This window comes from Emericellopsis cladophorae (assembly GCF_022114955.1).
Source record: "Emericellopsis cladophorae strain MUM 19.33 chromosome Unknown NODE_27_length_275652_cov_118_915141, whole genome shotgun sequence".
NCBI lineage: Eukaryota > Fungi > Ascomycota > Sordariomycetes > Hypocreales > Bionectriaceae > Emericellopsis > Emericellopsis cladophorae.
Window position 1 is genome coordinate 226,837 of NW_026250952.1, and position 15,947 is coordinate 242,783.

The following is a 15,947-nucleotide window of genomic DNA, read 5'->3' on the forward strand; positions in this document are numbered from 1 at the left end:
CTATACCCCAGCTACATAGCCTTAGCTCTTAGGCAGATTCGACGCTAACATATTATATGGGGCAAATTAAGGCGGGAAACGGAGAAATTTTGATCCGTCTGGTTTTTTATAGCGGGCCAACCTTCGGAACTAACCGCGAAGCCTTAACTCGTAACCTCCTCTCGCGGGCCCCTCTCCGATGTGATTAATTAAGCCTTCAACTCACCTCAGGCCGCCGCCTTGTCCGGCATGCCCGCGCGACTGACCTACCATGGCCCCGTAAGTTTTCAACGCGTACTAACTGAATTAATTACCCCAACCCCCGACGCGCCCCGCGTCGTCGCGCGTCGCCCTGTGATATATCATTATCAGAGATGCTACATCTCTCCCTTTTAACACATTTTCACGTTGGCACATCAGGCCTGGGGGATGCGCATCCATTTCTAGCATGGCATTGACGCTTACGGTGTCTAGAGCTCTGTACATTGACCTGACGAACGACGATGACGACGACGGCCCCCCGATAGTGCGACCCACGGTACCTGCGAAGCGACCAGCCAACACGTCGAGCTTTGCAGCGCCAGCGGCGCAACGCATTAAGACAAGCTCACAGTCGACTCTCCCGCGCGTCAACCGGTTTACACGACCCAAGGCACCCAAGAGAGCTTCGTTGAGGGACTGCCTCGAACAACAGATCGTGCCCTTTGTGGTTCTCAAGATCCACAAGATCGAGCTGTCCGAAGGTGACAAGGATGAGTTAGCAGAGAGCGTCATCACTGGCGTCGCACGGCTGCCTCATTTCCGCAAGAGGCTCGACGAGACTGGCGGCAAGCTCTCGCCCAAAGATGTTCTCGATTTCCAGGCCGAAATCAACGGGTTACTTACGCAGAAACTAAGACAATATCCTCTCCGTCAAGCCAGAAGCTTGCCGCAATGGCCACGGCGGCCGGCAGACCCCGATACCAGCAGTGAGGACAGTCTGCAGCCTTCAGGTTCCGAACCGCCCATTGAGCAGCCGCCACGGCATATCCCACCTCGAACGAGATTACGATGGCCCGGTCTCGATCCGCTAGAGCTGCCCCCGCGTCGTGTGCGGAAGGAAACCCAGCCGTTTCAACCACTCGTGAGGCCGCCGAGGCTACCGCAGTCTGTGTCTCATCCACTGGCTTGGGGGCTACGCAAGCGACCTTATCGCTCAGCACGCGAGAGGGAGGACATAAGGCGAGGACTACGCTTGCGTGAACGAAACTTGATCGGGCTGAATTTGAATGAGCCGTATATATACCACGTGGACTTCTCAGCCGACGAGATTGCGGAACTGGTGAAGATATTCAACAGAAGGCTTAGAGGCTCAAACGTTAGATCAGGATCGAGGGGGGTCCAGCCGACGCTGGAAGGACTCGTCGGCTTGATCCAAGGCGCCGAGGACACGGTCAGCATACCGACCTTCATCGGCAACGGTCTAAAAGGACGAGGCATTGACGACATACATAATTTCTGTGCCGACCTGAAGAGGAATGACGTCCCATCGCAACCACCGCGAGTGTTATCCTTGAGTCAACATGGACCTGAGCATCCACAGGACATGGCGTGCGCGCGGCAGTCCTCGCTTCTGCTAGCTCGCGAGTTGGAGGGCTATCGTGGCTTCAGTCGTATGCGTGCACATATTAACCTAAAGAAAGAGTTTGAGCTGGCCGCCGAAGATGGCCTCGATCTCATCTCCGAGTACACGAACTGCGCCGGCGACGTGATGACTATCTCATGGACGTTGGAGCATAGCCTACTGTGTGGCACCACAACCCATTCTGATAGTCACAACCAGCAATATAACAAGCAGGGCAATCTGCTGCTGTGTTCGACTCAGCAAGGCACGTTGCAAGCGTACCCGGAGCACCGCATTCCCCGGCCAGCAGGGAACAAAGAGAACAATACCGAAGCTATGCGCCAAAGTCAAGATCCTTGGGTGTACCCGTCCGTGGCGTCGTCAGATTACGACCCGATCGGCAACCTGCTGTACACCTCGAGCTATGACCACACTGTCAAGGTCTGGAAGGTGCATCACACGTGGGTCGAACAGGAGCAGGACGTAGACAACGAGGCGAGTGGACATTGGGAGTCGAGAATGGAGCATCTCGCGACTTGGCAGCATCAAGGCAACGTCAACTTTGTCGTCGCCGCAAAGGACGGTTCAGGCCGCGTGGCTTCTGCGGCAGACGTCCCCACGGAAGCTGTGCGCATATACACAATCAACGAGAACGACCTGGCCAACAGCCCCTACCAGAGTCTGTCGTGTACCCGTACCGACGCCAACGACACAGAAAAGTGGGCATACTATCCTGCCACAATGCAGTGGGGCAAGAGCCCCTACACGCAACATTTGCTAGCAGTCGGATACTCGCCGCGAAGTCCAGTCGGCGAGGATCTTGATATTCCAGAGGACAAGCGCGACTCGGGCGAGGTCACGATTTGGGATGCCAATCAGCATCGGAGGGTGAACATTACAAACGCCACGACGGCCAACGTCTTTGAGATCGTCTGGCATCCCGATTTACCCCAGTTCGTCTGCGCCACATCTCCATGTGGGTTGAACGTTAGGACAGGAGTCAAGACTCAGCTCCACATCTTTCAGAACGACAAGGCCCTCGAGCTTACGTTCTGCGAGTTCGTGTCACTGGACTGTCCTGCTGCGGACATCAACGAGGTGACGTTCCAGCCCAATTCGCGCAAACACGCCTATGTCACTGCGGCGTGCACGAACAGAAAAGTATACGTTTGGGACACAGCGCACCCTGATACCATCCAGCACGTGCTGTACCACGGGCTCTCCAAGGAGTTCTTCGAGGAAGATCCCCGTGATACTGGGGTCAAGTTCACAGCCTGGGGCAGTCTTGACCGTCTGTACACGGGATCGAGCGACGGGGTTGTCAAGGTGTGGAACGTTCGGGACTCAAACCCTTTTGTTAGGAAACTCCTCGAGACAGCCGCCCCCGTCTCCTGTGGCGCCTTTTCACCCGATAAGCAGAAGCTCGCTATAGGAGACGCTACCGGACGATTATGGCTCTACTCAACGGATAGACGCGACGAGGTGGAAAGGCACTATACGACCATCGGTGGAAGAAATATTCGCAGGCCCATGCCGTTCAGGCCGCACGCCGAGCCTCCGCCTCCAGAGCCCACTCCGGGCACAGAGAGCCCGGGTTCGATGGACATTGACACGCCAAGTGTGGAAGAGACCTCAGAGGGCCTAGGAGAGGGCCAGCTCAGAGGCCAGGCCCTGCTGAAGGCGCGACAAATTGCGAATACGGGTAATCCGGTCATCGGCTGCGTCCAGGGACCAGCGTACGAAACCACGGGTTATTTCAAGAAGGAAGCCCACCTAGACGGGGATTGCACGAAGCCCTTGCTCCCAGAGATCCAGCGTCAGCAGCAGCTGGACAAGATGGACCGTCCCAGCTCCCGAAACCGCAGCCTCCTGCGTCTCAGTGGCATGCCGCCCCCCGAGAGCCCGGCCGCCGCTCGCCGCCACGAGCAGAATCAGAAGAAGGACCTGGACGAAGACAGCCTCGAGATTTCACTCCGGGTGGAATTGGCAAAGCTCAAGGTCTCGTTTGTAGAAGACTACGATGACCTGCCGTATGAAAGTGCATCAGAGGAGTCTTAGCATAACTGGCGAGCGCGTTTTGTCAATTCACATGTGTCGGATGCGTGGTTAGCACGTAGCTATGATTTAGCTTTTGCTACATGAACTTATCATATGAACTTAAGGCGTACCTCACCTCTGTGCATGTTTTGTCTAATCTCAACTTGAATAGTGATGGCCGCGCTTGTCGTCGCTTCGAAGCCATGTGCTATGGTGTCTACAAGACGCACTAGACATATTCACAGGGGCATAGTTTTGATCAGATCCGTCTATATTCTCGATGGATAGGTCTCGAAACAATTAAATAACAAAGATAAGTCTGCGTGGTGTAACACAGCTTCGCGTGATTGTGTCCCCAGTGAGTAGGTAGGTAGTGATAAGCGCATGCGCGCTTCGACAGACTGGAGCGAGACATTTCCCGCCGCCCATGGTTGTCCTCTCTTTCGAGATTGCCGCCGGGTACAACTAGCTTAGTGCTTGGCAGAGACCTTGTCGCCGGTCAGAGCCTCGACGTACTGCTTGGCACTGTGTTACTTGTCAGCATAGAGCACGCGCGCACGGGGGCGAGGGTAGGAGGATAAGCTTACATGTCACCAATGGCGACCATGCAGATGGTCTGCCAGACACCGAGACCGATGCGGGGCGCGACACCACGGTAGAGACCCTTGATGCCGTTGTTGCCGTAGATGTACTTGAAGGTGTTGCCGACGGTCATCTTCTTGGGGCGGTTGGGGTCCTCCTTCTTGGACTGCATCTCGACGCGGATGACCTCGATGGGCTGGTTCCAGGCGGACAGGCCACCACCAAGACCGGAGGCGAGGATCTTCTCGGCGGCGCTGAGCTTCTCGCCGTCCTTCTTGCCGGTGGCGGAGCGGATCCAGCCCTCGGCGAGGCGGGAGAGACCGAAGCGAGAGCCCCAGTTGGTCATCTGGCGGATGGCGACGGCGTTGACGCCTTTGTTGATGCCGGCGATGCCCTCCTTGCGGTAAATGTCCATAAAGGTGGCAAAGGTGGACTGGGGCTTGACGCCGGCGGCGGCCTGCTTGTGCTTTGTGATTTCGACGGTCTTCATGCAGGTGCAGAAGCCCATGGTGGCGTAGGCCTGGGCGACGCCGCCGGTGATGCCGCCAGAGATGCCCGCGGTGAAGTCGCCGGCGCCAAAGGTGCGGGCGTAGTACTCGGCCTCGGAGGCGACGAAGAGGAGGACGGCGCCCTTGGTGGAGGCTTCGATCCAGGCCCAGGGGATGAGGCCCTGGTAGAAGCCGAGAACACCACCCCGGGACCAGACGCGTCCCAGGGCCGAGCCGAAGCCATCACCACGGTGGGCGGCCATGGTGGTCTTGACAACCTCGAGAGGCTGGCCCAGGGTGGTCACCTCGAACATGTTAAGGCCGGCGCCGAGCAGCAAGTTGGAGAACTTGACGGGCTTCTTCTCCAGCTTGGAGTTCCCCGCGGGGCCGGGCAGAGTAGCGGTTTGGACCATGGTGATTGGGTTCGACTGCAAAAGGGGGGCCCTGACCAAGGGAGGAGGGTGCTTCTTCGCGGTAGGGCGTGTCTTTTCTGTGTCGTGAGCTTTTGACGGGCGACGACGAGCGACGACGAGACGTACGACTGCTGAGTCAGATGATTGACAGGAACGTTACGTAGAGGCGAGAGGCAAGCTCGGTCGTTTCGGATTCCGAGGGGCAAGCGATTGGGTCTGGAGACTATGAACCGAGGATAGAGTGAAGCTGTGCTGGCTGCGCGTCCGTGATCTTCCGTGGGTACTTTTTCTAGAACGGAGACGGACTGGGAGAGGGAATATAATAACAAGGGGACGGGGTGCTCCTGCTGTTTTAGCTGGCGGCCTGCTGGTCCCCTGCCTGTGCCAGGCCAGCCTCGCGGCGGGCGCGACTGCATTTGCACGTGCTTTTTTAGGAGCTGCTCCAGCCGGTGGCTCAAGGCAGCGGATGCCTGGCGCTGCTCGGCTAGAGGTATTGAATGCACCTCAGCATCAGTCTTACCCGACTGGTTAATCCAGGCCGCATCAGCCCAGTCCAGTCTTCTTCTTAGTGTTTGTTTGTACACATTGTCACATCACATCTACTTGTACAACAATGGCAGCCTTCAATCGAGCAGGTACTCTTCAATTGGCCCTAACCATTGTCTGACGCTCGTGCTCCAGCCCATGTCCCAAGCTTACCTTACCAGGTATGGGGGGTGGCTGGCGCCCCCAAAGGTTTAGGCCGTTCGGCGGCCAGCCAGCCCCCTAGCAGCAGCGCTATCGGCGCGTTACCGTGCCGCGCCAGGTTCATCAGTTGGGGGGGCTCCAGTCCTCATCTCAACATCCACCCCATTCGGCGCCTTCAGCCTTTCTTGTTGAGCCTCCATCCAGTCTGCTCCATTCAATTTTGCTGCGCGTCTGCCACTGAAATGCTGCAAAAGGTTGTCTCCGGCGAGATCTGCCTCATGTCACGTCACAGTCAGCATCTCCAATTGACCTCAAGAGGCCCCTGTTCGGTGCATTTGCACCCGATCATGTTAAACCGATATCGGGTCGCGTGGAAAAATCACATGCAGATGCAATAATACTAAACAAAAGAAACACTAGCCGTATTGAACCCGACTTTCATTATTCTAGGAAGGACTCCGTGCATACCCAACTACTATACATGCTAGATAGCAACTTGCTTGGGTATAAGCCGTAGAGCGCCGCAAGACCCTCTAGCCACCTTGATGATGTTACAGATAAGAGTCTCCGTCTCCCAAGCGACCCAATGCACCGTGCCTCTCACCCTTTCGCGACCTGCATTTATAGCGTAGCAAAGCTTCTTACAGCTTCTTGACGAGCTCAGCCCACTTGTCGGTGGAGAAGGACTTGGGGCGCTCAATGGGGGCACCGAGGGCACGGTCAATGATAAGCTGGGGAAGGACACCAATGGCCCGCGAGACACCAAAGAGGACGGTGTAGTAGTTGGCCTCGGTGAGACCGTAGTGCTGCAGGAGAACACCAGAGTGGGCATCGACGTTGGGGAAGGGGTTCTTGGTCTTGCCGTGCTCCGTGAGGACGCCGGGGGCGATCTTGTAGACCTGGCTGACGAGCTGGAACATGGGGTCGTTGGGCATCTTCTCCTGGGCGAACTTGCGCTGCGCCATGTAGCGAGGGTCCGTCTTGCGGAGTACGGCGTGGCCGTAGCCGGGGACGACGCGGCCCGAGTTGAGGGTCGACCACAGGTAGTCGGTGATGGATTTGTCGCTGAGGTCATCGCCAACAGACTTCTTCATCTCCTCGAGCCAGTTGAGCACCTCCTGGTTGGCCAGGCCGTGCAGGGGACCGGCCAGACCGTTCAGACCGGCGGCCAGGGACAGGAAGGGGGAGCTAAGGGCGCTGCCGACCAAGTGGGTGGTGTGGGCAGACACGTTGCCACCCTCGTGGTCGGTGTGGATCGTCAGGTAGAGACGGAGGAGCTCGACAAAGTCCTTGTTGTCGCCAAAGCCAAGCTGGTTGGCAAAGTTGAAGGAGTAGTCCTGGTCCTTTTGGATAGGGGCCACCTTGCCGCCCTTGAAGACGTTCTGGTAGATACGCGAGGCAATGTTGGGCAGCTTGGCGATGAGGTCCATCGAGTCCTCAAAGGTGTAGCTCCAGTACTCCTTCTTGTTGATACCCTTGGCGTAGGCCTTGGCGAACGACGATGTGTGCTCGAGGGCGTTGACGGCGAGCGAGAACTGGGCCATGGGGTGGAGGTCGGTAGGGCAGTGGTCGATGAGCTCCTCAACGAACTTGGGAATGTCGGAGCGAGCGGCCCACTCCGCGGACAGGGCGCGGACCTGCTGCTCGGTAGGGACCTCGCCGGTCAGGAGAAGCCAGAAGAGTCCCTCGGGCAGGGGCTCCTTGCCACCGGGGGCCTTGGGGAGAAGCTCCTGGCACTCGGGGATGGTCTTGCCGCGGAAGCGGATGCCCTCCTCGGAGTCGAGGACGGAACCCTCCCAGACGAGGCACTTGATGCCACGGGCGCCACCGTAGACCTGGTCCAGAGTGACCTTGTCGACGACCTTGGAGCCGTGCTCCCTATCACAGTATTAGCATCGAGTGTCGGCAGCGACGCGCCGCGCGGCGAGCAATGGGGACGGTTCAACTGACTTGCGCAGGGCCTTGACCTGCTCCTGCTTCTCGGGGAGAAGCTCAGCGAAGCGTTCCTTGAGTGTCTGTGTGGCCATGAGTTAGCGATGGAAGCGCCATTGAATGGATGATGGGTTGGCTCGGCAATGTCGTACCTGCGTCTTCGCAGAATAGCTGCGGACCGCGTTGTAGCCAGTAGCCCGGCCAGTGAAGGCAGGGGTACGGAGGGAAGCCCTCAGCATGGAGTTGCTCACGCGGACGGAGGCCATTGTTGCGGATGAAGACTGGTGGAGGAGGTAAATGGAGGGCAGAATGTTGCCTTTGAAGCAAAATGGGATAGAGAATGAGATAGGGTCGGGCGGAAAGAAGGGAAGGGCGGGACTAATAAAAAGGCGCAGAAAAAAAACAGGAGTCGCTTGGAGGCTGGCAGCTGGGACGGACCGGGACATGGACACCGCCCAGCCTTTGCTGGCGCCCATGGACGCACGGGTGCCGGAGGTACATGATGTTCGGCGTCGTTTGGTGAGCGCTTGGCGGCAGTGTCCACCACTCACATGTACCTTCCGCCGAGGGGGAGCTATCACTTTAAAGGTGAGAACGCCGTCATCGTGCTTTTGGGAGACTTGTGATAAGCTGTCAGTTAGTGTAGACGGTCTGTACTTGAACACATAACGAAATCAATCAGGGGCTCCATGTCCTCATTGCAGCCTTTGGTGCCGTCCATAGCTGTGCATTCATCGCAAGTTGTTGGTTCTCCGTGGGACAAGCTCAACAGATCTCCCCAGTCCAGGCGGCTTGTCTAGCGCGCTCAAAGGTCTCGGTGAGCGGCGGTGAGCAGCAGATGTTTAGGAGAAAGGATGACTGGCCTCTCGTGCGTACATTGGTCAAGGTAATTGGCATTGCAGCAGAGTATACGTGCATCGACAACTGAGTTTTGGATGGGTGCATTTCACGATGCAAGTGAGTCGGGCACGTTTGGTCTCTAGTCAACGCACATTGGAGCAAGCGAACATGAATCCACCAACGTTTGTCTTCACTTGCGGAACTATCAATCACGGAATAATTGTTATCTGCCAAGGTACTTACGCGGATATTATCACACTTGGGACAGCAGAGCTGCTGCATTCCTGCATTAGTGTGCATGTATAGGCAAACGTAGCTTCGATGAGGCATCCTGCCGATAACACTTTAGGGTAGGCACTTCTTAAATATCCCGCCCAGAACCGACAACATCCGGCCAGCTCGGTTGATTGTCGGCACCTGCCGCTGTTGAAACCATCCACTCATGTCAGGCTTTTCACCTTCTCCTCTTTCCCTTTCCCATCATCACCCACGACACACGCGACACCGCGCTCACTTCATCATCGTCCATCTTCCTCATCTTCATTTGTGCGCGCACTTGATTCAACTGCGTGCTCTACACCGCCGGCAACTTTGCGCCGCGCCGTTTGGCTAGATCGACCGTTGCGACCCGATTCTGGTGCCATAATATCCCTCTTACTTGGGTGAACTGGTGGATTGTTTTCGTGTCCGGGACGGTCCCTCCCCACAACGCTGCCACTGGCATAACCTTGAAAATAATCGCGTTGCGATACCCTCGCAATCTCTAGAGTCCCTGAGACGGCGACGATTCGCCCTGATTCATACGTATACCCCAACTGCGCGACTCGTAAACACACAGTCCGTCCTCCACCTTGGTGGACGTGTAAAGAACAACACTAGAGGGTCATCTACGACATCAAGGCATTATACGTGCAGTAGTTGTTTGCGTACGAGCTTGATTTGTACACGTATCGGAGATCTCTGTCCTGGACATATATCCCCGTCTGCAAACCTGTGGCAACATGGCGTCTCCTGTAGCGGACCTTGAAGCTGGTCTCCAGGCCATGCTCAGCCTGAAGCCTCCCGGTGTCTCGGGCTCGCGCATCACTAGCCTGACTTCGTTATGCGTCGCCAACATTGAGGCAAGTTCCCATCCAGCCAGTGCCCCTGTCGTATTCCCACTTGACTAACATGAAAATCTCGACAGTCCGAATCAGTGCTCATTCAGAAAATCTACACCCATTTCAAAAAGGCCCCCGGAACTCATAAGCTCGGTGTCCTCTATGTCGTAGACTCGGTGACGCGCAAATGGCTTGAGCAGGCAAAGTCGCAGGGGCAAGCAATAAACAGCTCTGCCTCGGACGGGACCTACGCTGCTGGCGTGAACAGAGTGACAGAATTGATGCCCGCGCTTATGAACGATATTCTTCAGTCGTGCCCCGAGCCCCAAAAGGTATGCACATTCGCGTGGGACTAGAGCTCACGCCCGCCCGTGATTTAACAGGAGCATCCGCTCACACTGCATAGGAAAAAATCAAGAAACTGCTTGATATCTGGGAAAAAGGGCAAACTTTCCCACCTTCCATGGTAGCATCTTTCAGAGAGCAGATTGCCGCACCGGCACGTACGTCCACACCACCCCCTGCGCGCAGAAAACCCTACGGACATACTAATGCGATTCGCAGCTGTGTCGACAACGCCTCCAGGTAGCCCTCCAGCTGAATTGATGGCATCTCTGCAGGGCCGTGCACCATCGTCGGCCCCGGCCCCAGCCGGCCCGGCTGCCAGTGCTGCTCCAGCAGTTGGCGATGCACAGTCTATCCTGGCCGCTCTCAGCAGACTGAAGGCTGGGCAAGAAAATTCTTCCTCGCAAAGTGCTCCCAATGTCCCGGCTCCTGCGCCGGCCTACTCAATTCCTCAGCCTGGTGTGTCGCAAGCCACGCCTCCCGTAGCTCAGTCGCCATGGTCACAACCACCTCCGCAACAGCCATCAACGCACCAAGGTGCTCCATCGTATCCCCCAAGCACCCTTCCCGGGGCACTGCCATTCAACATGCCCCAGATTCCGGGTCAGCAGGGTCTCCCCGCTGGCATGCCTAGCTTCCCAGGAAACCAAACAATGCCGCCCTTCCCTGGCGCAGCAGCACCAGCTATGCCTCCACTACCAGCAGCTGCCACGGCTGGAATCGACCCCAGCATCATCGCTGTGATCAAGACTCTATCGGAACGTGGTGTTCCGGCTGACCAGATTGCGACCATTGTGCAGAGCATGAGTGGCGCACAGGGCCAGCAACAGCCTCCCGCGCCGCAGGCCCCCGCTGTGAATCCATATGGAAGCTGGCAAACGCCAGCAGCGAAGCCGGATGGCTGGCGAGGGCAGAGCAATGGAGCGAGGTCCCCTGGGTACGGACAACGTTCTCGATCACGATCACCTGACCGAGGCTGGGGCAACAGAGGGTCCCCACGCAACGGGCATGGCGGCCGTGATAGCTATGGCCGTGAGGATGGCAAGCGAGACTCCCCTCGAGGGAGCCGCCGAGGCAACGACTATCGCGACCGCAGCCCTCCCAGGAGACGAGGAGACAACGATCTCCCACCACCCAACAACCAATGGGTCGACTTTGACCCGGAGCTGCCCAAAGACCACATCAAGGTCTTTAGCAGAACACTCTTTGTCGGAGGCGTTACGTGAGTACTTGATTTCAACGTTCAAATGCCACCAGACTAACAACGACCAGTTGCCCAGAGCACGAGCTACGCTCCATGTTCAGCAAGTACGGTACGGTGCAAACGTGTATCGTTAACAAGGACAAGCGCCATGCCTTTGTCAAGATGATCTCGCGCAAGGATGCCGTCGCTGCGAAGAATGCGACGCAGGACTCCCGCGATACCGACATGCCCCTCCGGACGAGGTGGGGCGTCGGCTTCGGTCCCCGCGACTGCAGCGACTACTCCAGCGGCGTCTCGATCATTCCCGTCCACCGCCTGACGGAAGCCGATGTCAAGTGGATGCTCACGGCTCCCTACGGTGGCAGTGGCGGTCGCGAGATCAAGACGGGTCTCGTGGTCGAGGAGCCTGATATCGAGATTGGCGCGGGTGTATCTTCTAAGGCTATCAGCCGGCGCATGCAGACGGACAAGGGCGGCGCCACCGGGCCCAAGTCCACGCGCCATCGCGAGTCGGACAGTGGGTGGCCTCGCAGGGACAACAACAACAACAACAACAACCGACGAGACGATGATAGGAGCCAACAGCAACAGCAGCAGCAGCCACAACAACAGCAGCAAGGCGGCAACATTCCGTTTCCCTTTGGCATGGGCAGCTTGCCCAGTGGCATGCCCAACTTTCCAAATGGCTTCTTTCCCGATATGAACGCTGGCGGGCAGCAAGGAGGTTGGCAGAGGTGAAGAGAGGGAATCTTCTATTAGCACAATCACATAGGGCTTGTACATGCTGGGCTTTGGCATATACCTATACTGGCGTTTCGGGACATGCTCTCTCCAGCGTTGCTGGTGACCTCGCTGAGGTTTCTATGGATAATGGTGTATGCAATACAAATGGGGTGGTATTCATTCAACACGTGCCATGTTTGTTCTTGTGACATTTGCATCATGGATGATGTGGAACACTGTTGGGGCTTGGTGTTATCTCCACTGGGCGTCGGGTATCATCTTGCCATCAGTTAGTCTCGAAAGTCCACATCGGCCATGCAGTGACACCGATTGCAGTATGAAGAGGAAAGCTAATGTACTTGGGAGGCTGAGTGTACCTACACGTCAATCCTGTACACACTCCATACTCGCGAAACATCTGTCCAACCATGACCATGCCACCAACGGCTGGGGTGCCAACAACAATCACCTGAACTAGACTTAGTGCAGCCCAAAGAACAAGCGCAGATTCATCATCAATATGATACTTGGCGAGCTCCGTCCGGATTCAAAACACTGTGCCAATCACCTGCCAGGACATCATGAAGCCTCCTTGCGTGGGGGTGCTATTTCCTGATCTAAAGCCGGAAAGCCCCCAGACGATACTGAATGGCACGAACGATGCCCCGATGAGGAGCAATTTCCCCAAGCTGGTGGGGGGAAATACACAATCGTCGCCGACGAGGTTCGAGCGTCCTTCTACGGTCGGGTAGATATTGTCGTTAACACGGCCTGCGACCCGATGCTAGGCGTTATCGGCGATATAAGGCCTGGCGAGGTCTTTTATAATCTTCCAGGCATAGTCTAGATACCCGTCCTGATCGTCGAGGAACTTGTCCGCGGGCGCATCTTCTAGCCCGACAGCCGCATTATCTACATCTCGTTTATCCGGTTCCGCTAGCCGCAGAGCGACTAGCTTACATTCGCGGCCGGTAAGTCGGCTAGCGAGTCTCGTTTCTAAACGTAGGCAAAATCTCTTAGCGGCAGGGACGGGAGGTACGCCTTCATAGTGGGCACTACGGCTAACGCGGGTACGACCAGGCTAACGGACACCGAGGCCGTCCGGAGGTTCTAGGACGAGTCTTCCCGGCGCAGAGCATTCCGCGACTCGGGCAGCTAGACAACGTGGCCGATATCGTCGGGCTGTTTGATGGCTAAGACGCGAAGAACATCCACGGGCTGCGTCGTCTGCGCCAGCGGACGGGGGATCAAGGCTGGGTGTTTTAGTGAGGGGCAAGATGCATTCTAGAGCGCACCGTGTCTAGGCTTCCATAAGAGGGTTTCCCAAATGTCGATGTCCTGCATGTAGATACGCATGTCCATCTCCGCAGTCCGCTGTGTACGTGGACCGAAAGCAGGCCTGAGCGGCGAGCGAGTGACGTCAAGACGTCAATTAAGCGTCCATTCAGGCTGAGTCGCTTCGACGCTGTGGGGTTTCATGGGACTGGCGCGGGACGTTGAAAGATGCGCGCCGACTCCTGGCAGGGGATAATCCATAATCCCTCCGAGTGCTTTTCCTCGCGTGCCCTTCCTGGTGGTTATTAAGATGTCGCTGTTGGCAGCGTCCATTTCTAGCATCTCAAAGACTCTAATTTCCTCTTCCTCGTAACGAAGCCCGCTCGCATTGCGAGCCCAACCCTAGACTGTACTGGGCACGTGCCAGGCCACCGCGAAGCTCGACACTGAGACCGTCACGTCTGCCAACATCGCGTAGCAGCACATGCGAACGAACCGGTGCGAGATCAGTTGGTCGCATCCCGAGAACAGCACGAGGCGCATTTACCAACGTCGACGCTGGAGATTCGACAGCCCCTCATGCGCCCATCCTTCCCATACTCTAGTCGCAACAGTGGCAGGCCGCCAGCCTCAGCGTCTCCATGGCCCCGCTCGTTGTCCGCAGTCTCGATATTGTGGCTTGCGATAGGGGCTTTGGCGGGCGAGACCGTGAGTGTTGTCGAAGCCTCCAAATGGTATGACTGGGGGTTTTTCGGCGCGGCCCCTCTCACCAGCTACGAATCCTTTGGCGCCGAGTCGCCCTTGTTCAGCCTTTTGCAAACCGATGAACGCTGCTATGATGGCCTCATCTTCATCGAGCCCCGTGGCGTCTACGTCGAGACGCCTGGTCCGGTAGTCACCGACAAGGACGGCAACCTCATATGGATGGCGACAGAATGGGGGCAGGCGATGGACCTCAAGGTGCAGAAATACAAGGACAAGGACTACATTACCTTTTGGCGAGGAAGTGATAGCGGAACTTTTGGCTCCGGCTCCTACATTATGGTTCGTGGTTGTCGTGCAACTTTATATTGCGCACTCTGGCGAACTGTTACTGACAGTCGGTAGCTTGACGAGACCTACGAATTATTCAAGGAGATCGAGCCAGTCGGCGAGGGATTGACGGGTGATCTACACGAGTTTCGCATCACGGAAGAGGGAACCGCGCTTATGACCATCTATCACCGTGTGCAGGTCGCTGCAGATGGGGAGGGGACGGACAAGCTCTGGATATACGATGGCTACTTTCAAGAGGTCGACATTGCAACGGGGGAACTCGTATTTGAGTGGCACGCCTCTGATCATATCTCTGCCACGAACAGCAAGCAACCACTCGATGGCACCGGCGGCTCTTTCGACAATGCATACGACTTCTTCCACATCAACAGCATAGACAAGGACGCCAACGGCAACTATCTTGTCTCGTCTCGCAACGTGTGGGGTGTCGCCTGCATCAACGGCACCGACGGCAGCCTCTTGTGGAACCTCGGTGGTCAAGCGAACTATTTCGAGGATCTCTCCGACGGCGCAGCAACAGATATGGCCTGGAACCACCACGCATCATGGTATGGCAACTCGTCGCTCACCCTCTTCGACAATGCGTACAACGGCCATCACTGGTCCTCGGATCGGTCCCGCGGCCTCATCATTGACCTTGATCTGGAGAATTGGACTGCCAAGGTACGACACGCCTACGTCGCGCCTCAGCACAGTCTGACCCCGTCGCAAGGCTCGGTCCAGGTACTGCCCAATGGCAATGTCTTCGTCGGCTGGGGTCATACTCCTGCCTTTACGGAATTCACCAGGGACGGGGAGGTCCTCTGCGACACACACTTTGGACCTATTTGGTTTGCCAATTTCTCCTGGACAAAGACGTACAGGTCGTTCAAGTTCCCGTGGGTAGGGAAACCCAAAACCGTGCCTTCTGTGGCCATGAGACCCCGTCAGAATGCGCTCTTTGCGAGCTGGAATGGTGCCACGGAAGTGGCACGCTGGGTTTTGCAGAGCAGCGTCGACTTCAATAGCAGCGACATCAAGGACCACGACGACGTTCCAAAGGTCAAGTTCGAAACAAAGATCCAGGTTCCAGACGAGGCAGAAATGTACGTCCGTGTCCTGGCTATGGACAGGAACGGCAACGTCCTGGCCCACTCTAACCCCGTGTCCCGATACGAGAAGACGTTGATTCCCCTTACTAGGGCTCCGTCTCGTGGACGTAGGCCGGAGCCATTCACTATTTTCTTATTGAGCTTGGCTGCATTCACAGCCCTCCTGTTCGCCGCCGCAAGGTGGCGCCGTGTTCTCTTGAGACAATATCGAGCGTGTTTCCCTAAAAACGGCTTTAAGTATAAGCTCCTTACCTAGAATAGTATATAAATTTATATAAGTCAATAGTTTAGTAGATATTTTCTTAACACAATATCGACCGTGTCTCTCTTAAAGCAGCTTTAAGTATAATGTGTTGTGGGGAACGACAACGCAGCAGGAACGGATCAGAGCTGCTAGGCTCTGCCTACCCGGTAGGAAGATAGGTGATGCCGACGGGTGTGGCTGCCTTGTGTAACGTCGATTGCCAACGACAACCGCATCACCGGGCGTGGAGGTTATCACAAAGGCTGCCGCCATGGCATCACGAACAACAACAACGTAGCGCATCTACGCTCTCGAGATCGATTGAAGGATGTGGCAGAGGTCCTGAGC

General features: G+C 56.6%; 5 protein-coding genes across 5 annotated transcripts; 3 read left to right on the forward strand and 2 right to left on the reverse strand.

Moving 5' to 3' along the window:
• Nucleotides 1–250: 250 nt before the first annotated feature.
• Nucleotides 251–3,640, forward strand: J7T54_007378 (Rik1-associated factor-like protein; the record flags this gene model as incomplete). Its single annotated transcript, XM_051507072.1, has 2 exons — nucleotides 251–258; nucleotides 454–3,640. The coding sequence occupies 2 exons, from the start codon at nucleotides 251–253 to the stop codon at nucleotides 3,638–3,640; spliced, it is 3,195 nt and encodes a 1,064-aa protein (XP_051361754.1).
• Nucleotides 3,641–4,089: 449 nt separating this feature from the next.
• J7T54_007379 (Mitochondrial DNA replication protein-like protein) lies at nucleotides 4,090–5,102 on the reverse strand (the record flags this gene model as incomplete). Its single annotated transcript, XM_051507073.1, has 2 exons — nucleotides 4,090–4,144; nucleotides 4,207–5,102. 2 exons carry the CDS (start codon nucleotides 5,100–5,102, stop codon nucleotides 4,090–4,092), a joined length of 951 nt encoding a protein of 316 aa, XP_051361755.1.
• Nucleotides 5,103–6,430: 1,328 nt separating this feature from the next.
• On the reverse strand, nucleotides 6,431–7,987 carry J7T54_007380 (mitochondrial marker protein Cit; the record flags this gene model as incomplete). The annotated part of the gene is made up of 3 exons (XM_051507074.1): nucleotides 6,431–7,667; nucleotides 7,740–7,804; nucleotides 7,874–7,987. 3 exons carry the CDS (start codon nucleotides 7,985–7,987, stop codon nucleotides 6,431–6,433), a joined length of 1,416 nt encoding a protein of 471 aa, XP_051361756.1.
• A 1,575-nt stretch (nucleotides 7,988–9,562) lies between these two features.
• On the forward strand, nucleotides 9,563–11,948 carry J7T54_007381 (uncharacterized protein; the record flags this gene model as incomplete). The annotated part of the gene is made up of 6 exons (XM_051507075.1): nucleotides 9,563–9,686; nucleotides 9,758–9,993; nucleotides 10,068–10,164; nucleotides 10,226–10,943; nucleotides 10,995–11,228; nucleotides 11,279–11,948. 6 exons carry the CDS (start codon nucleotides 9,563–9,565, stop codon nucleotides 11,946–11,948), a joined length of 2,079 nt encoding a protein of 692 aa, XP_051361757.1.
• Nucleotides 11,949–13,787: 1,839 nt separating this feature from the next.
• On the forward strand, nucleotides 13,788–15,580 carry J7T54_007382 (uncharacterized protein; the record flags this gene model as incomplete). The annotated part of the gene is made up of 3 exons (XM_051507077.1): nucleotides 13,788–14,252; nucleotides 14,316–15,427; nucleotides 15,514–15,580. 3 exons carry the CDS (start codon nucleotides 13,788–13,790, stop codon nucleotides 15,578–15,580), a joined length of 1,644 nt encoding a protein of 547 aa, XP_051361758.1.
• Between the last annotated feature and the right edge of the window lie 367 nt (nucleotides 15,581–15,947).